This window comes from Zingiber officinale, chromosome 4B (assembly GCF_018446385.1).
Source record: "Zingiber officinale cultivar Zhangliang chromosome 4B, Zo_v1.1, whole genome shotgun sequence".
Taxonomy (NCBI): Eukaryota; Viridiplantae; Streptophyta; class Magnoliopsida; order Zingiberales; family Zingiberaceae; genus Zingiber; species Zingiber officinale.
In genome coordinates, this window is record NC_055993.1 from 130,238,256 (window position 1) to 130,258,049 (window position 19,794).

At 40.6% G+C, this 19,794-nt stretch overlaps 2 protein-coding genes and 1 pseudogene across 6 annotated transcripts; 2 read left to right on the forward strand and 1 right to left on the reverse strand.

Moving 5' to 3' along the window:
* The first annotated feature begins 5 nt into the window (after positions 1–5).
* Positions 6–1,407, forward strand: LOC121978687 (annotated as a pseudogene).
* Positions 1,408–1,613: 206 nt separating this feature from the next.
* Positions 1,614–3,381, reverse strand: LOC121977969 (ethylene-responsive transcription factor WRI1-like). The gene is made up of 7 exons (XM_042530366.1): positions 3,189–3,381; positions 3,050–3,114; positions 2,867–2,875; positions 2,661–2,749; positions 2,435–2,559; positions 2,001–2,074; positions 1,614–1,913 (listed from the first exon to the last, which is right to left on the reverse strand). Exons 1-7 carry the CDS (start codon positions 3,368–3,370, stop codon positions 1,669–1,671), a joined length of 789 nt encoding a protein of 262 aa, XP_042386300.1. The 5' UTR covers positions 3,371–3,381; the 3' UTR covers positions 1,614–1,668.
* A 1,011-nt stretch (positions 3,382–4,392) lies between these two features.
* Positions 4,393–19,794, forward strand: LOC121976741 (short-chain dehydrogenase TIC 32 A, chloroplastic-like). 5 transcript variants are annotated; one of them, XM_042529052.1, is made up of 7 exons: positions 4,398–4,595; positions 4,673–4,817; positions 17,233–17,472; positions 17,556–17,635; positions 17,716–17,869; positions 19,285–19,315; positions 19,640–19,792. In XM_042529052.1, exons 3-6 carry the CDS (start codon positions 17,447–17,449, stop codon positions 19,310–19,312), a joined length of 288 nt encoding a protein of 95 aa, XP_042384986.1. In that variant the 5' UTR covers positions 4,398–4,595; positions 4,673–4,817; positions 17,233–17,446; the 3' UTR covers positions 19,313–19,315; positions 19,640–19,792. The 5 variants fall into 5 exon arrangements, with proteins under 5 accessions (XP_042384982.1, XP_042384985.1, XP_042384986.1 ...); XM_042529048.1 differs by lacking the exons at positions 19,285–19,315; positions 19,640–19,792 and adding an exon at positions 17,958–18,642 and having other exon boundaries at positions 4,393–4,595; XM_042529051.1 differs by lacking the exon at positions 19,285–19,315 and having other exon boundaries at positions 4,396–4,595; positions 19,640–19,794.

Here is a 19,794-nt window from a genome sequence, read left to right on the forward strand (position 1 = left end):
AATGAGTTCGAAATGGGAGAGGACCGAAGAGGTTCCCTTACCCGGAACTTGCCGGTGCCACCGGGGATTTCTCCGAGGAGGGCAAGCTCGGCGAAGGAGGGTTCCGGTCGGTCTACAAAGGCGTGTTGAAAGAGCCCAAGCTTGAAGTCGCCATCAAAAGGGTCTCCAAGGGCTCAAAACAGGGGAGGAAGGAGTATATGATCATCAGCCGGTTGCGCCACCGCAACTTGGTGCAGCTCGTAGGTTGGTGCCCATGTGCCATGACCGCCAGGAACTCCTCCTCGTCTACGAGTTGGGGTGACGCTGGGCTTGGCCTCGGCTCTGCTTTATCTCCACGAGGAGTGGGAGCAGTGCGTGGTGCACCGGGACGTCAAGCCGAGCAACGTCATGCTGGACTCGGCGTTCAATACCAAACTCGGTGACTTCGGGCTCGCGAGACTCCTCGACCACGATGTCGTGGCGCAGACGACGACGGTGTTGGCCGGCACGAGAGGGTACATGGCGCCGGAGTACATTTTCACCGGCGAGGCAAGTAAAAAATCGGACGTATTTAGCTTCGGCTACAGGGTGCCCGGTGGTCGAGGTTGTGTTTGGATTCTCAAATGAATTCTAGAAATGATACAAGCTTTAGCTTTACAGGAGGGAGATGAGTCTTGAGGCGGCGGATGCGAGGCTAAGGGTGAATTTGATCGGAGACAAATGGAATGCCTGATGGTTGTGGGGTGATCGGAGAGAAATGGAATGCTCGATGGTTGTGGGGTTATGGTACTCTCATCCTGATCCAAAAGCACTGCCGTCCATGGAACAAGCTATCAGTGCTCACAACTTTGAGGCTCCGTCGCCGGAACTTCCTCCGGCGATCTTCGAGTGCTCCAATGAATTCTAGGAATGATACTAACTTTTGACCAATTCTCCTCTGCATTTCCCTAAAGCAGAATTGGAAGATGGTAATCTAACAATGCTATTTTTGTATTAATTTAATGTGTGATTCAATTGATTATACCCTAAAAATATTCTTTAAAAGAGAGTATAGAGTTCCTTATCAGACGCCAAGAGAACTAACTGTGCCGCAAGAAAATAATCATAGAACGAATATCAGGCGGGAATACTCACCACTATACTACAACGACTTTGTTATTAATCAGAGAATCTAAATTTAACATCTATAAATCTTCAACTAAATTTGAACTTTGCTCATTCTGTAGGTAGAAATCGAAGAATCCGAAGAGAATCGGAGAAATTGGAAGAAAGGAATGCGATAGAGAGATTGCGTTGTGAGGAAGACCGATTTGTAGATGGCAGATAAACCGGATCGAACCCGGTCGTACTAGGACCCAGAGAGAGCGGGTCGAACCAGATCAACGAACAACCTGTATGGTTGGCATTCAAAAACCCGAATACATATACCATAATTCCCATTTCTATTGAATCCTATTCAACTCATCAACCTATATATATTTTTATTAATCTAGTTGTTCAACATAAATAGAGAAATTCTGTTTGAATGAAAGGGGCTCAATAAGAGTATTTGCTTGCCCAACCAAATTAGGCTTTATGAAAGTTTCAAATCCAAAAGACAAAGCAATAAGGTGACAAGTGTTCTTGCAGTACCAAACACAAAAAGCACAAGTATCAGGAAGTGGGTGTTTGAAGTCGCCACTCTTCCCCTCACCCAATTTTCCCGACCGCCATCGCAGTTCGCAGACTCATCAAAATTGCAGCGGCGTTTGCTTCCTCAGAGTCGTAGTAATCTTGGTTCACCTCCGGAGGAGGAGCTTCCTGAGTGTTCGTGGCTGTGGCAGGTACCTTCTGGCAGTTCATGTAGTTGCTGATGTCGAAGTTGGTGACTGCGTTGGGGCCTCTGAACTGGATCGCCGCGAGGTCGTAAGCTCGGGCTGCCTCCTCCTGTGTGCCTGAAATGAAATTTTAGGAGCTTGAGATGGTGTTTCAGAACGATTGACTGACAAGAGGAAGAAGAAGAAAGACATATGAGGACTCACTGAAGGTTCCCAGATAGCGATACTTGTTGCCAAAAACTCCAATTCTCGCCTCCCACCTCCCTTTGTGGTGATGCCTGCCAAATTCCAGCCATGTCGTCAGTTTGTTTTCAGAGCACCGGCCTCAAATGGGAAATGTGTGCATGCTACAAAACTTATTCAGACTCGGCCAAAACATTAGATTTCAGCCATTAATTAGCTAAATGGCAGCTACAACTCTCCAACATTTTGGACTTAATTCTGAAAAGGAAAAAAAAAAAGAAGCCTTTTTGTTCTAAAGATCAATTACTCCTCATTGACACGTTCTTCCAGATACAAACAGAAAAAGAATATAAAATGGGAAGAATGAATGAATGAATGAATGAATGATTCAGATTTGAAACCAAAAGATAATACTAAAGATATGATCCTTTTAAGGAACATATTTGATAATTAACCTGGCCACCCCACGGTACTTTGAAACGCCTCTTGAAAACCCATTGCTCCTGCGCCTGAGAGAAGCCACGTATTCCTCCTTCGACATGCTTTGCATCTCTTCGTAGTCCTTTCTGTACGTATCAAACTGGATCCAATATATGTATTATCTATCTATCTATCTATCTATCTATCTATAGATATCTAGCTATTATTTATCACAAAACAGAGTTAAATATCAGTGCATACAGGAAAATTCAGAGCTGTTTCAGGACCCCGATATTTGAGTGCAGCAAGATCATACGTCCTAGCAGCAGCTTCTTCATCACCAAAAGCCCCTTCACAGTGAACACCACCAATTCAAAAATGCATTTTTTAATTCTTCTTCTTTTTTGGTCATAAATGATCAAGGATGGAAATAAAAGCAGTTATGACTCTTGTAAGCAGCGATTTACCTAAATAAACTATGCCAATGCCGCAGGAGCCCCAACACACGTGCAGTTCGCGAGACAAAATCCAAGTGAGAAAGAGGAAAACAAATGCCATTAAAATTAAAGGGCAGAATAAATAACTAATCGGCGGCGATCATGTTCATTAAGTAAATCCCTTGAGTTGCCCTTGTAGTAACCGTGTCTTACCTTTCTTGTTCTGAAGGGGGTTCTTGTCCCATAGGCGAGCTTCAAACCTCCCAGTCCTTCTATGCCTATATATCGACCAGCTACAAATCAAAACACTACAAACAACTAGATTTTTCTTTGTTTTAAGTTTAATTGTTACCTGGTGACGCCTCTGAAAGAAGAGCTTCTCTTGCGTTTTCCGTTGTCCAAATTCTTCTTCTCCTCCTCCGAGTCGGAAGCTTTCTTGGTGAGCCTTGGCCTCCTGGATTTGGTCACTTGAAACACATTGGAGGGGGAGGAAGAGGAGGAGGAGGAGGAGGTGGTGGAAGGACAGCTTGCCATGGATTTGGAGATTTGGAAAAATTGGTTCGTGATCGACGAGCCAAGTTCGGAAATGCTTATATAGTAGCCAAAGGAATCAGTCTGACCGTGGGTTTACAGTCTGACGGTGGGTTTACAGTGACCAATCAAATTGAAGAGAGGAATCAAGAAATTGCAGAGAGGAATCAAGTGGCTTCGCTTCGTGACCTCGATGGTCACTGCAGCAAGACACGCGTCATGGTTTTAAACATATTAATCAAAATTATTTAATTTGTTTAACCTAAACTCGCAAGACAGCTATTGGGTAAAAAAAATAAATAAAAATATGTCTTTTCTATTTATGTCCTTCTCTATTTTCTCATAAAATGATGATATTTTGTTTTTTCTAAAAAATAAATATAAAAATTATCAATCAAATAATTTTTTCCTTTTCTCATAAAATAAAAATAGAAAATAACTAAACCAAACATAGCCTCAACTTCCTCGTAGCAAAACAGTGACGCCGTTGCCGTTGAGCTCTGCAGTGGCGATGAAGAATTGAAGATGGTTGTGACTTTCCTCATCCGCGAGCTGGGACAAAGCAATGCCTCATTTAATATCAGGAGGCTCTCGAAATTCAACGTGATCAATCGGATTTATTTGATGGAGGTCGGCTAAAGGTGAGTAAAAATTTGATTAAATCAAATAAATTGGTTCAATTTATTTGAAAATTCAATTTTCTTTCCTTAAAAGAATGATTAATTTGATTAAATAGGTTTGATTTTAATTTTTAAATTTCTTATTCAATTAAATTGAATATATTAAATTAATCAAATGTTTGGATCAAATTAAAATTTTACCTCCTATTCTTAAGACTTGAATGTTATTTTAAAAAATATTTTTTTTTAAAAAAAATAATTAATTTAATTTTAAATCAAATTAATTTTTTTTTTATTTAGTCGATTTAATTGGTTTTAAAAAAAATCATTTCGTTTAGATTAATTGATACGATTCAAATCGATTTTAACCTACTACTCACCCAACCGTTAACACGGTGGCGGCGAATCTCTCGGAGCACCCAAGCGGCGAAGGACAATCATCGAGGTCGGTGGACTCGGCCTCGTTGTGCACGTCATCGGACTAGTTTTCAAGGAGGAGGCGCAACAGAACGCCGCGAGCCATCGTATTCCACCTCTTGTCGATAGAGGAATACCGCGCCGAAATCGGGAATTACCGCGCCGAAATCGGGAATTTGCGGAGTTGATGAGTTAAGGATCTTAAAGAAGAACGCCGTCGTTACAATCTTTCGGTCTCTCACTAATCAAGTTAAGATTTTGGAAGCAGGGGCGGTGCCACCACTAATGGCTCTTCTCTCCATCCAAGAATAGGGGACCTTGCTAACGAAGATGGCGGTGCTCGCAAAGGTCGTCGAGCAGCACCGTCTCCTCTCCTTCCCTCTCTGCAGCAAAAAGAAAATCTCTGTTCAAAGGTAACTGTGCTTCATCTCACAATTTATGATCTGCACTACCTTCAGTTCTTTTGTAAATGCACTTTTCAAGCCATGGAAATCTTGAACAACATGTATTTGCCATGAACTAATTATGGACTGTGGACACTGATCCACCATCGTTACCCTCTAAGAGCATGATTAAGACTTTTGTTTTATCAAATTCTGAAGCCAACTGATGATGATTTCAAGGTCGGCCTCATTTTTTTTTTCCCTTAATAATTCTTTCTTTTGTTGATTTGATTAAGTTTCTGATTTTGATAGTTTCTTTCTAGTGTAGTTGGTTTCTTTTGTTTTTGATAGGATATTGCTAATCTTTAATTGCAGCTATGAATTTTGCTTAAAAATTGACTTGGCATGTCGGGGAGATCTTATCTTGATACCACGCATAAGAAATACCAATGCAGATGAAAAATCCTTCTTTTTTACATTTGCACATCACACCTATTTCTCTGTGTCTCACATCAGCTATACAATCACATCTTAGTGATTTTCTTTAATAAGCATTAAGTATATTGTTTATTCTCGTAAAAAATATGTTCTCTATAGAGTATATGGTGCCTAAGGCGAGTTGGAGAGTGTTTCTGGTGTTAATGGAAGGTCTAACGATGATGTAAAACTAATACCATTCCATCAAGCTCAATGGTGCATGGACATCTTAAACCCTTTGATAACTTGATCTGGAATATAATTAAATAATACTTCAACCATTGTTTTAATTCCTTTTTATGAATAGTAATGTTCCCTACATGTGTATCATTAGTTTATTTTTAGCGAATGTACAATATCTAGAAATATTCCAATATTTTCTAAATCACCATTTGTGCTGTGGGAAGACACAAGCATTGAGTAAGATATCCTGGTTTCTTATGCATAACATAATTGTCCATTTGTGATCCTTATTGGTCTAAATTAGAATTGAATCAATTATGCCAATTTTGTTTTGCATTGACTTAATTGAGAGATGGAGAAAATAAGACGATGAAGGTCTCGTATGGGGGTTTTCTATTTTGGTTTGCCATAGAAATGAATTTAATTTATTGCTCTTGTTTAATGGCATTATTTGGACATCTGCACTTGCATTGTGCAACTTGCTCGTTCGTTATCAATATGTTGATTTGGAGATCTTTTGACCTTATATACTATATGCTTTATCACACTTGTATATCCAAAATTTATAATCAGAAAGACAAGAATTAGTGGTGTTTGTTGAAAAAAAAAATCAGATTGTTGTCCAGCCAACTTATTTATATGGTTGCTCCTTTAGTTTGATAATCAGTTCAACCATGGAGTGCTATCAATTTTCTTTATATATCTGGAAGCAATTTACTTTTATTTCTCCTGATAAATTTAGATTTCACATGCAAACTTAAATTTTTCTGTTGGAAAAAACTTTTCCTAGCCCTCCTTCACATGCCAAGCAATGATTTGATAAATAATGCAAGTATTCACATAAAATTTTAGGCATTGGGACATTAAGTTTAGAGAGGGCTCTAATGAATAGAACAAAGGTGAAGTTGTATTCTTCTTTCTTCATTTGATCTTTCTGGTAATTTTCCCTATGAAAGTAGTGATGCTATTGTTTTTCATTAATGTTTGACAAAAGACCATGAAGTTGGCGTGAAACTGGAAGTGGATTCTTTTTTGTTCTTGTTTCAAGATATGATTTTTGTTCTTTAACCAAGTATGATGTAATTTTCACATAACTCACTCATTTGCATATTGTTAATTTTCCAATGATCATGAAAGGGTTTTTGCTTAAGCTTTAGATGTCTAAGAGCATCCGTAACGCTGTTAATGCCTCAGCATTAATGCCTACGTGGAGCTACTGCAGAAGCACTGTGGATGTACTGTAGCATTAACGCGTTCAAAGTACTGTAGCATTAATGCGTTCAATTCTTTGAACGCGTTAATGCTACATATTGCAAAAAGTATATATATATATATAATAAAATATTGCCATTAACGCGTCACGTGTTAATGGCATTGTAGTTGCTCTAACTATACTCTTTTTACAGAATCTATAAAAGAATAATTTATTGATGCACAATTTGACCCAAGGTTGATCATTTGGAAGAGAGAAGTCTAGTCAGAACTAGATGGCTAGTAAGGTAAGTCCTAACCGAAGGATAGACAGGTAAGAAGTCTACTAAGTGATTATTCTTAATTGGAGGTTAGGTAAGGGGAAGTCCTGATGAGTGACATCAGACCCTAGTGAGCGAAATTAGGTAGTGAAAGTCCTGGTGAGTAAAATCGGACCCTAGTGAGTGAAGCTAGGTGATGGAAGTCCTGGTGAGTGAAGCAAGACAATGGAAGTCCTAGTGAGTGAAGCTGGGCAATCCTATGGGGAGGTAATCTTAAGTAATATGTGATCGACTAGTTTTCGATCAACCGAACCAGTGAATTATTAATAATGCTAATACTATTTTTCTTTACCATTTTATATCTATTGTGTCAACTCAATGTTGCAGGCAAATCTTAGTAGATCAGCTTGGTCAGATACTAAGCAAGGCCAGAGAAAGTCTAAACAGGTCTGATGAATCAGATGTTTGGCAGGTAAGTGGAGGTAAGTCACTGCAGGAGAGTAACTCAGTGAGGACGCGTCACGGTTGAGGGGACAGTAGACATCGGTCCAATAAATTGAGACATGACTAGATCCTGATTTAGAGGGCAGGGTCTAACTCATAAATTAATCATATTATTATTGTGCTAACCTTGTTTTGCAAGTTAAATATTTTTGTATTGGACTAACACTTGATGTAGGACAAAGGGTGCACAAAAGGCCTCAGATAAACAGTACCCGAGGCGCCTTCAAGACGACGGAAGGTGCCTTCCAAGGTTTGGAAGACGCCTTCCAGAAAATAAAAATAGCAAGATACAGATGGTATTATCTCCGAAGCGAAGGGGATAGAAGTTGCTGCTAGAGGTGCCTCCATGGTGGTTGAAGGCACCTTCCACAGGCTATATATGTCCTGTTCAAGCAGCACACTACACAGACTTCAATTATGATCTTCTATGCATCCTTTTGGCATTCCGACTGCTTCGGCTTCCTACTGCTCTCTTGCTACGGGTCTGCTACGCCCGACTGCCACTGAGAAGTCGTCTAACACCGAACGCGATCTGATCATTTTCGAAAGTATTGGGTAACGAGTTTCAATATTTTACTTAATTATTGCAAAAGGAAAAGTCTAGTGTGTTACACTTTCTCCTATTCTTTTTGTACTTGATCCCATCTTTCGGCAGTTCCAGAAGAGGTTATTAGTGAATTACCCGTCGATAAGTCAGTAGGATCTGGGTCTTGGAGTAGGAGTCGTCGAAGGCTCCGAATCAAGTAAAACCAAACCTGTCTTTTTTACTTGCTCTTATTTTCATGTTTTTCCGTTGCGTACTTATTTTATAAAACAAAAATTTTTTTTTTTTAAAAACACGTGATTCACCCCCCTGTCCCTGTGCGTCTCGATCCAACATAATCTAGGGATGTCATTTATAGATGTTGGAAGGGCCCTTAGCGAGAGTTGGAAAAAAAATGACCGATGAGGCTTTGCTTAGGAAACTCCCATTCTTTTGTCATTTTTTAACAAATATAAAATATATTTGTAGTTGCACGAGACTACAATTAGATGCATATGAAATAATATTTTATCGGTTTCTGTTTAGTATGATATTCAATGTTTTAAATTATTGGCATTAACTTTATATTTTCATGGTCTTATTTTACTTATACAAATGTATATTTTTATTTGTAAGTGACAAGTATCTAGATTTTGCTTACAATACGATGGTTGAATATGATTAATAGTAAGTTAGTTGAGTTTTTATTTTATAAGGCTTTGTTAGTTCTAAAATTTAATGTTTTGAGTATATTTTATTAGTGTATAGCTAGTTTTGGATGTAAAAATTTTATCATTAGTATTGCATTTGTAAATTTAACTCAAATACTTGCACTACAAGAAAATTGGGCTTTTACAACACTTAAAAGACAACGCTTTTTTTAAAAAGCGTTGTCGTTTTTCTTTTACAACGCTTTTAGTGAAAAGCGTTGTCTATTTCTTTATTTTCTTACTAATAGACAACGCATTTTTAAAAACCGTTGTCTATTAATGATTTTTGTGGGTCAACGACAACGCTTATTGAAAAGCGTTGTCTATTACCATTTTTTTTAGTGTTGTCTATTGTCAAGTTCTCGTCTAAATTAAATCTAGAATGATACAAACCGTTGGATCAAGGAGTAGAAAAACCCTTATGTTTCACTCGCACCCACACCTATCTTCCGAAAACCTCCCGAACCCCTCTCACAACTTCTCATCTCTCGCCTTCTCCATCCAACTTCTCTCACGCCCTCTCCGTCCAACTTCTCTCCGACAAACCCCTCTCTAAGAACCTCCCCTCCGAACTCCTCTCCGTCAAGACCGTGGGAAAAATTTCCTCACCTTATTCCTTCACCTCTTCGTCAAATAGCAAATGCCCTAATCGTCCCATTTTCATTCTTAAACCCAGACAATGTCGTCGTGTTGACCCAGGCGTTGTTCTTCCTTTACCCCGTCAGGTCAACTTTGGCACTATCGTGAATGCTTGGCACGAAAGCATCGCACGGACCAGATATCGACCCTTCACGAACTCCATTACCGAGCAAGCCAGGCAAAGGCCACTACAAATAGCATCGCCTCGTTCCTCCTCCTCCTTCATCGGATTTCGCTTATCCTCTCTCTCATCTCTCTCTTCTGCTGCTTTGTTGAGAGAGAAGCTATGGGGTACTGGAGGGAAGCCACCGACATCAAAGGACCTAGCGGATTTGGATCCGGCAACACCGCCGAGCAGGTCACAGAGGGCATCGATGCCTCTCGCCTCACCGTCATCATCACCGGTACCTTTCTGTTCATTTCCTCCCACTTTGTCTACTTTCACAGTTAAGTCTGCTCTAAATCGGTATAGTCCGTCGTTTCTAGCTTAAAATTGGTACTTAATAGTCTGAGACGTGTGCTATTCGCTTCAAAGAGCTGTTTCTTTTCTTCTCTGACTTATTTCCCCCCATTTTCCTCATCCTAATTGTAAAATTTATCTTCGAAGTAATAAAAAGAAAGTTGATTGTGTTAGGATCCTTCGTACGGAGGCTAGAGAGGGGGGTGTGAATAGCCGACACCAAATCGTCGCGTTTCTACAAACTAGGTTAGCGCAGCGGAAAATAACACGTAGAAACGAAGGAAAAGAAGACAAACCTCAAACAAATCGATGTAACGAGGTTCGGAGATTAGGGCTCCTACTCCTCGGCGTGTCCGTAAGGTGGACGAGTCCAGTCAATCCGTCGGTGGATGAGTCCCCGGAAAACCGGCTAAAAATAACTCCTTATGGGTGGAGAAACCTCGCCACAATACTCTTGCAACAGCAAGATGAATGTACAAGAAATACAAGAAAGCAGAAGACAATACAAGTGTAAAAACAATCTTGCCTTCTCGTCGACTGGAAGAAGCAACAGCTCCAAGCGCCTACAACAGCAGGTGATCCAGCCGGAAGCTCACGCGAAGCTTTGGAGAAGCTCAACAAAGCTCAAGCACAACAGCACTTAGGGACAGGAAGAAGGAAAAAGCAGAGTTAGCACCAAAGCCTTGATCTCCTTTTATAACCTGCGAACCTGCACAGCGAAGACAGAAGCCAGCGGAGAAGACGGAGCGACCCGTTGTGACTCAACGGTCGAACGTGGACCGATCAGGCTCCACCCTGATCGGTCCAGGACCCTTCTGATCGGTCCCTAGACCGATCAGAATGCTTCACAGAAAGTTGCCCACCTTGATCGGTCCAGAGCCTATCTGATCGGTCCCCAGACCGATCAGCTGTTCCTTCCCGAGCCTGTTGCCTCCTTCTGATCGACCTTCTGATCGGTCTCGACCGGTCACCAGACCGATCAGATACACAAACGTATCACTGGATCGGTCTGCAGACCGATCCAGAGCTTGGTTTTTGCCCAAACCAAGTCCCAAGTCTCCCAAACCAACATCCGGTCAACCTTGACCTGTTGGTACATCATGCTTAGCATCCGGTCACTCCCTTGACCCGCTAAGACTCTCCACCAAGTGTCCGGTCAATCCCTTTGACCCACTTGGACTTTTCTCTTCGTGTCAAGTATCCGGTCACTTCCTTGACCTACTTGACCTTCTCAACACCAGATGTCCGATTACCCTTGATCCATCTAAGGGTGATCGCGGATTGGGTTGGTTCGGTTATTGGGATAAAAAACTATCCGGCCCTACTAGATCGGATAATGTAATATATGACCCTACATCGGACCCTATATCCGGCGGTTATTATGTATTAAATATCCGACGGGTTGTCAATTATTTGGATATCCGACCCTATATCCAATGAAATATAAAATATAAATATAAAATAATAAAAAATAAAATATTTTAAAATGATAATAGACATTACTCATTACACGTTGTAGTAGCTAATCGTCAATAGTTGTTACAACGTATAACAACTTATCGGCAGTAGCTACTACAACGTGTAGCAGCTTATCCGCAGTAGCTACTATAACGTGTAACAACTTATCGACACTAGTTGCTACAAGTAGGGGTGATCGCGGATCGGGTTGGTTCGGTTATTGGGATAAAATACTATCCGGCCCTACTAGATCGGATAATGTAATATCATGACCCTACATCCGACCCTATATTCGGCGGATTTTGTTTTTTCGGTTCGGTTCGGGTCGGTATAAGCGGGTTGGTCGGTTTGGCGGGTTGACTGCTCACCCCTAGATCCATCTGGATTTTTCCTTGCCCGGCTTCACTCACCAGGACTTTCACCTAGCTTCACTCACTAGGGTTTTCACCTGGCTTCACTCACCAGGATTTCCAATCTGCCTGGTTTCACTCACCAGGACTTCCAAACTGCCTGGCTTCACTCACCAGGACTTTCCCCGTGCCAAGTTTCCATACTTGGACTTTCCGCGTGCCAAGCTACCTGCTTGGACTTTTCCCCGTGCCAAGTCTCCGTACTTGGACTTTTCCAGTGCCAAGTCTCCATACTTGGACTTTTCGCGTGCCAAGCTCCCTGCTTGGACTTTTCCCGAATCAGGTCAACCAGGTCAACCTTGACCTAAGGTTGCACCTACAATCTCCCAAACACCTATTCTTGTCAAACATCAAGAATACAACTCTCTTCTCGTCAAACATCGTCAAACATCAAAACACAACTCGAGTCAGGTCAACTAGAGTCAGGTCAACCAGGTCAACCTTGACCTAAGGTTGCACCAACAATCTCCCCCTTTTTGATGTTTGACAAAATCCAAAATCAAGTTAGGTTAACCCGATAACCTAACTTAGGTTTTCTAATGTTCTTCCTTGAACATTCTTCCAAAACCTACACTCTCCCCCTTGGGACATCTCTCCCCCTTTTTGACACACATCAAAAAGAGGGAATCAAGGTCAAGAGTTTCTTCCTAATGAAAGTCCCATACCTTTCATTGAAACCCTTAATTTCCCCCTTGATACTAAACTCAACACTCAACTTAGTGAGAATCCCATATCACTAATCTTCAAAAGTCTTAAAGAGTAAAAACTCCCCCTAAAAGTCAACTCCCCCTTGACAATTAGTTAAGACTCCCCCTAAAGGTCAACTCCCCCTTGACCATTGCACTAACAATGTCTTGGAGAGTTTCAAACCTTTAGAAACCCGAAACTCAACTCCCACAGTTGAAATTTCAGACCACAATCGAAATTCAGCAAATTCAGCACGTCTGATCGGTCACCGGACCGATCAGGACCCCTCTGGATCGGTCCTCAGACCGATCCAGCCTTCCCTGGATCGGTCCAGTGACCGATCCAAGTTCAGATCAGGCGGTTTCTGATTTCTTCTCTCCCGAAATTCAGAAACTCACAACAAATTCTAGAAAATTCGAAAAATTTTGAAATTTTGAGGATACATTCCTCATACCATATACTGTCAAGGAAAAATAGTTTTCTATGAAAATAACTTTCATTTTTCAATCTTGATACAAAGTTCAAAAGACTTTGAAATAGTTCAAATTTAAGTAAACTTTGTATCACAATGTTCAATGATGAATGCTATCACTAGAATGACTTCATCAAGGTTTTTCAAATCAATTTTGAAATGATTTTTAACCCTTTAATTTAGGACCACAATCTTAGGGCTAAATGTACATGACTTGTACATAAGCTTTCCCTATGATCCTCCTTCTTGAATTAGTCTCATCTAGGTACAAGAACTATGCACCTTGATCCTAACTCATGATCCTAATATCTCACACACATCTAAGGTGTATCAAACACATCCAAGTCAATTTTGATGTGAGATATGGGTTTAGGTTATCTTAGGCTAGATTCTCATGCATTTTCTAAACATCAATTTGATCTCAATATCAAATTGTGTTTCTATCCTTAAATCAATTTAAATTGATCATTAATGCAAGAGATGATGACATGACATAAAATGATATCATACATAATAACATGTGCCAATGTCATGATGTCATGGCATAAAGTATGAGACTTAAATAAAACATGACATATAAATAACCTAAGCATTATCATGACATTTTAAATGATCATAAAATAAATATGATGTCATGACATGGCATATGGCAAACAATATATGGCAAATAGCACATAAAGGTATAGAAAATACCTAATTCTAGCCTTAGTTGCCATTTTTGATAATTTTGACCATTTTGCCATAATTTCTATATTCCTAAGTGTAATAGACCTAAAATCATATCCTCAAGACTTTTAAATCACTATGTGCCAACTAGATTGATTCTAGAAAATTTCTCAAATGTGGTTGGCACATTCTAATCACCTTAGGAATAATATTCACTTTCATTTTCAAGGCTTGATTGCACCTTGAAAATTCCTAAAGTGCCACCTTTTGCCATGATTAGGTTAACTCCCTATTCAAGTAAGGTTGGCACACCCTAACTCATCTAGCGTGATGAAATCACGCTCCTAGGAACCCAATACCTATTGGAGCTCATTGGGTTCACTAAGTATTCACTAGGGATGACTTCCCTAGCAACCTTCCTAATGAACCTCCTAGGCTTTGGAGCCTTGGTCATTTGGGACTCATCAAGATCAACTCTAGGGGTGACTCCCCTTGTGACCTTGGTGATGGTCTTCCTAGCCCTAGATTTTGTTCCATAATCGAATGGAACATTATGATAAGTGGGCTTGACCACTTGGGACTTAGGTTTGTGACCCAAACCTTTCTTGTCCTTGGACATTGGTTTTTGACCCTTAAACCCTAGAGTCAAATCCTTAAGAGCCTTTTCTAGAGAGTCAAGTCTTGACCTCAAGACTTGATTTTCTTTCTCTAATACCTCAAACTTTAATTTATCATTCTTCTTTGAGGTATTCCTAGGCATATGTCTAGTTGTCTTGGGATTTCTACCTAGGTTCTCCTTAGCCTTAGATGAGTTAATCCTAGGGTTGACCTTCCTAGTATTGTTCTTATCTAAGCTAAGATGTTTAGCACCTAAGCACACATGTTGATTTCTATGATTATCATGCTTATCATTCTTGACAATTGCAATAAGATTACTAGCATGTATCTTATTAGAAGTGCAAGAATGAACCTTAGAGGATACCTTAGGGTTTGCCTTCGCTCCCCCTTTACACGTGCTTGGTCTTTTGTCCTTGTGAGATTGCCTCCCCCTTGGACATTGACTCCTATAGTGTCCCCGTTGCTTGCATTGGAAGCACACCACGTGCTCCTTGCCCTTGCGTTTTGGGACTCCGACTTCCTTGATTTTTGGCGCCGGTGGAGTCTTCTTAGTCTTCTTTGGACATTTACTCTTGTAATGTCCATATTCCCTACACTCAAAACACATTATATGCAATTTACTTGAACTTAAAGCGTTTGAGTTGCCTAGGGTTGAGGATGGATGTATGCTCTCTTCTTCATCCCTCCCGGAGGTAGAAGCTTCTTCTTCGTGCTCCGATCTTGAAGAAGAACTCACCTCTTCTTCTTCTTTAGATGTTGAGTAGCCCTCAACTTCTAATTCCTCACCTCCACGATGTGAGCTACTTGGCTCACTAGACTCCTCTTCATGGCTTGAAGTGGGGCTCTCCTCATGGAGTTTGGCCAAGTTATTCCACAACTCCTTGGAATTATTGTATCCTCCTATCTTACACAAAATATCATTAGGTAAAGAAAATTCAATGATTTTCGTTACCTCATCATTGATGGTTGATTGGTGGATTTGCTCCTTAGTCCACTCCTTCTTCTCTAGGGTTTCTCCTTTCTTGTCCATCGGAGGCTTGAAACCTAATTGAACACAACTTCAATTTTCAAGGTTAGTCATAAGAAAATACCTCATTCTTACCTTCCAATACGCGAAGTCGCAGCACTCGTAGAAGGGTGGAAACGTGATGTCTTCTCCGAGTCGATCCATTCTCTAGCTTGTGCTCCTCCGGGTGTTAATCCGACGAAGAGCAACCTTGCTCTGATACCACTTGTTAGGATCCTTCGTACGGAGGCTAGAGAGGGGGGTGTGAATAGCCGACACCAAATCGTCGCGTTTCTACAAACTAGGTTAGCGCAGCGGAAAATAACACGTAGAAACGAAGGAAAAGAAGACAAACCTCAAACAAACCGATGTAACGAGGTTCGGAGATTAGGGCTCCTACTCCTCGGCGTGTCCGTAAGGTGGACGAGTCCAGTCAATCCGTCGGTGGATGAGTCCCCGGAAAACCGGCTAAAAATAACTCCTTATGGGTGGAGAAACCTCGCCACAATACTCTTGCAACAGCAAGATGAATGTACAAGAAATACAAGAAAGCAGAAGACAATACAAGTGTAAAAACAATCTTGCCTTCTCGTCGACTGGAAGAAGCAACAGCTCCAAGCGCCTACAATAGCAGGTGATCCAGCCGGAAGCTCACGCGAAGCTTTGGAGAAGCTCAACAAAGCTCAAACACAGCAGCACTTAGGGACAGGAAGAAGGAAAAGGGAGAGTTAGCACCAAAGCCTTGATCTCCTTTTATAACCTGCGAACATGCACAGCGAAGACAGAAACCAGCGGAGAAGACGGAGCGACCCGTTGTGACTCAACGGTCGAACGTGGACCGATCAGGCTCCACCCTGATCGGTCCAGGACCCTTCTAATCGGTCTGGAGACCGATCAGGCCCTGGGCTGATCGGTCCCTAGACCGATCAGAATGATTCACAGAAAGTTGCCCAACTTTCTGTTCGTTTCCTGATCGATCTGTGGACCGATCAGGCCACAGCTGGATCGGTCGTGGAGACCGATCAGGCTTCATGCTGATCGGTCCCCAGACCGATCAGTAAGCTCACAGAACCGATGCGCTTTGCCTTTTGTTTGTTATCTGATCGGTCACCAGACCGATCAGATACACAAACGTATCACTGGATCGGTCTGCAGACCGATCCAGAGCTTGGTTTTTGCCCAAACCAAGTCCCAAGTCCCAAGTCTCCCAAACCAACATCTGGTCAACCTTGACCTGTTGGTACCATGCTTAGCATCCGGTCACTCCCTTGACCTGCTAAGACTCTCCACCAAGTGTCCGGTGAATCCCTTTGACCCACTTGGACTTTTCTCTTCGTGTCAAGTATCCGGTCACTCCCTTGACCTACTTGACCTTCTCAACACCAGATGTCCGATCACCCTTGATCCATCTGGATTTTCCCTTGCCCGGCTTCACTCACCAGGACTTTCACCTAGCTTCACTCACTAGGGTTTTCACCTGGCTTCACTCACCAGGATTTCCAATCTGCCTGGCTTCACTCACCAGGACTTCCAAACTGCCTGGCTTCACTCACCAGGACTTTCCCCGTGCCAAGTTTCCATACTTGGACTTTCCGCGTGCCAAGCTACCTGCTTGGACTTTTCCCCGTGCCAAGTCTCCGTACTTGGACTTTTCCAGTGCCAAGTCTCCATACTTGGACTTTTCGCGTGCCAAGCTCCCTGCTTGGACTTTTCCCGAATCAGGTCAACCAGGTCAACCTTGACCTAAGGTTGCACCTACAATCTCCCAAACACCTATTCTTGTCAAACATCAAGAATACAACTCTCTTCTCGTCAAACATCGTCAAACATCAAAACACAACTCGAGTCAGGTCAACTCGAGTCAGGTCAACCAGGTCAACCTTGACCTAAGGTTGCACCAACAGATTGGCCCTAAAAATCGGATCTTTATCCACAAAGTACCTCTTCCCTAAATCGTTTCTAGATTAACTTGATAGTTCCAGAGTGAAATGTGTATTCTCGCCTATTTTTTCTCTTATGCTCAAGCTACAATTTGTCTTCTAACTAAAGCAAGATAGTTAATCATTAGCCCGAAAAATTTGATTCTTCAGTACTGATGTCATACAAAAATAATCTTTGTTCGCAAATTAAACCATTGTTTGATCTGTTCTTGCTGACCAGGTGGAAGCAGTGGGATCGGAGCAGAGACGGCAAGGGTGTTGGCCCTTAGAGGAGCCCATGTCATCATCGGTGCAAGGAACTTGGAAGCTGCTAATGTCGTGAAGTAGAACATCCTGAACAGCATTCCATCTGCTAGAATTGACATCATCTAGATTGAGCTCAGGCTGCTTGCTCACTCAAATCTGTCCGAGCCTTCGCCGAGAAATTCCTCGCCATGAATCTCCCTCTCAACATCTTGATGTAAGTAAAATAACATCATAGCTTCTCATGGTCGAGTGCTCTCATGGTTCAGCTTGAAGTTTATATCTTCGATTCGTTTTCAGAAACAACGCTGGTGTGATGTACTGCCCATTCAAGCTCTCAAAGGATGGAGTAGAGATGCAGTTTGCGACGAATCATCTCGGTATTTTTATTTTTTTACTTAGCATTATCATTCAGATCTTCATCAGGATTATGAGTTTAACATGTTCCTTCTAATCTCAGGTCACTTCCTGCTGACAAATCTTCTACTTGAGAAACTGAAAACCACTGCGGAAAAGACAGGAATTGAGAGCCGCATCGTGAATCTATCCTCAGTCGCTCACGTTGGGCCTTATAGTGAAGGAATCAAGTTCGACAAACTCAATGACAAGAAAGCGTAAGTTATTCTATCATCAATTTGGCAACAAAAAAAAAAAAAAAAGAAGATATTCTTGATAACGATAATTGATGGTGCTGTTCTTCAGATATAACGATATGATGGCGTATGGGCAATCCAAGTTGGCTAATATCTTGCACTCCAACGAGCTCGCACGACGCTTGAAGGTATGTCGACATTGTCTACTCCAGATGCAACAAAAAAAAGAAAAAAATGGAGCATACCTCATGAAAAATATTGATTGTTAACAAGAAGAAGGGAAGCTATAGGAGAAATATCATAATTCTATCCATACTTTTTCCTTATTTTTTTTCACCTCTTTATTATCTTTTAGATATGTTCTTTAAGGATCTGAATATTTGGATGGAAGATAGAATGAAAACGATCTTTGTTCATTTATGTGCCACTTTTAGTCTGATACCCTTAGAATACAAGTTCAATGTCAATATCTGTGATCTTAATTTTAGACTCAATGAGACTTTCTTTTCCTTTCCTATACATCAATCGACTTCTATACTCGCACCTAGGGTAGAGTCTTATTCTTGGTTTAGTTGGAACATTCTCCTTTGGTATTGAAATATTTTGTTATACTATTTTCAACTCGTACAAAAAATTGAATCATGTTATATAACTAGAAAGATTGGAATCATGAAGTGTATGCCAAGAGTTTCCTTTCACTCACTATCGACGGGGTCTGTGTGAAAAAAGAAGCTTGCAGCAACAATAAAGTAGCAGAGTATCAACATTAAGCCTTTGAAGTAGTTTGTAGTGCCCTCTTGAAAAAGAAAAACAACCATTATTTGACGGAAAATTGGTATTGTACTCTTAGTATTATGAAAATGTGACAGAAACGATTGAAAAAATTTTACCGAATTCAAAAGCTTTAAACAAAGTGCGAGAAGATGCATATATTGACTAATGAGCAAAGCCAACCTCAAAAGTCAAGTCTTGAGACCTTACCATATGTTTAGAACAATTTGCATTGATGGATGGCTGGTGAGCATAGCTGGTGAATGTACTGGAATGTGTTTTATGCTATATGATTTGTCAAACAAAGAATGATATGCAATGAATGACAAATAATACAATCTGTAGATGTATCTTACTGTTGCTTTTTCAATAGACGAGAACTACTTATTATCTTGTCAAACATTTGACAATGAGAGGGAATTTCAGTAATGGGAGAAGAATATATCTATGTGATTTATAGCATTAATATGGCTGTTAAAGAAATGTAGCCAATAAAATATAAAACCAATCCAAGATATCATTCTAGGTTCTTGTATAGAATCATGTGTGGCTTTGGTTGCCTTTTTTCTTGTTAGATCAAAAACTTAATATAGGAAGTATTTGTATTTATATGCGCTGGAAATGATTAAAAATGATTTTAATTCTTTTTTTTGCATATTCATCAGGATATCATCACTGAGAATGGTCATTTAACAGGTATATTTGTTTAGCCAAATACTTTCTTATTCTTGAAAAGCATAAAGATCCCATGCATGCGAACAATGAACCCTATTGTCTAGTTATCTTTTGCAGATTTGTTCATTATGATAAGTTATTCCATTTGTTAAGTACGACAAAAAACTAGCGAAGTACCTTTGTGGGCACTAGGTGCACTAATTTACCTGCCAAAGATCCATTTCTTTCTTCTTTCTCAATCCAAATTTTCTCATTACTGTATAGTGTGAACTGTGACTTTTGTTTTCAACTTTAAGAGTGAAAATTTCTTTTGCATAATACTGATGGTATTATTTTCTGTGACAGATACACAGTGGTAGGTGTTTTGTCCCAGTCTCAAGCCGATAAACCTTTTTGATCAGTATATCTAGTAGAAGTAAGCATGCAGATCGTTGTCTTCGAGGCCAGCTAGCTATTTTGTGTTTTTTTGTTTTAAATTCGAATGTCACTATCTACTTTGA

What these genes read in the sequence shown, in the direction of transcription:
- LOC121977969 (XM_042530366.1), bottom strand. Translation starts at nt 3,370, where the DNA reads ATGGCAAGCTGTCCTTCCACCACCTCCTCCTCCTCCTCCTCTTCCTCC. An exon ending in AAACAGCTCTGAATTTTCCT is followed by an intron (nt 2,560 to 2,660) that starts GTATGCACTGAT and finishes TATTGGATCCAG; the next exon opens with TTTGATACGTACAGAAAGGA. An exon ending in AAGTACCGTGGGGTGGCCAG is followed by an intron (nt 2,075 to 2,434) that starts GTTAATTATCAA and finishes GGAATTTGGCAG; the next exon opens with GCATCACCACAAAGGGAGGT.
- LOC121976741 (XM_042529048.1), top strand. Translation starts at nt 17,447, where the DNA reads ATGAATCTCCCTCTCAACATCTTGAT. An exon ending in CTCCCTCTCAACATCTTGAT is followed by an intron (nt 17,473 to 17,555) that starts GTAAGTAAAATA and finishes ATTCGTTTTCAG; the next exon opens with AAACAACGCTGGTGTGATGT. An exon ending in GTTTGCGACGAATCATCTCG is followed by an intron (nt 17,636 to 17,715) that starts GTATTTTTATTT and finishes TTCTAATCTCAG; the next exon opens with GTCACTTCCTGCTGACAAAT.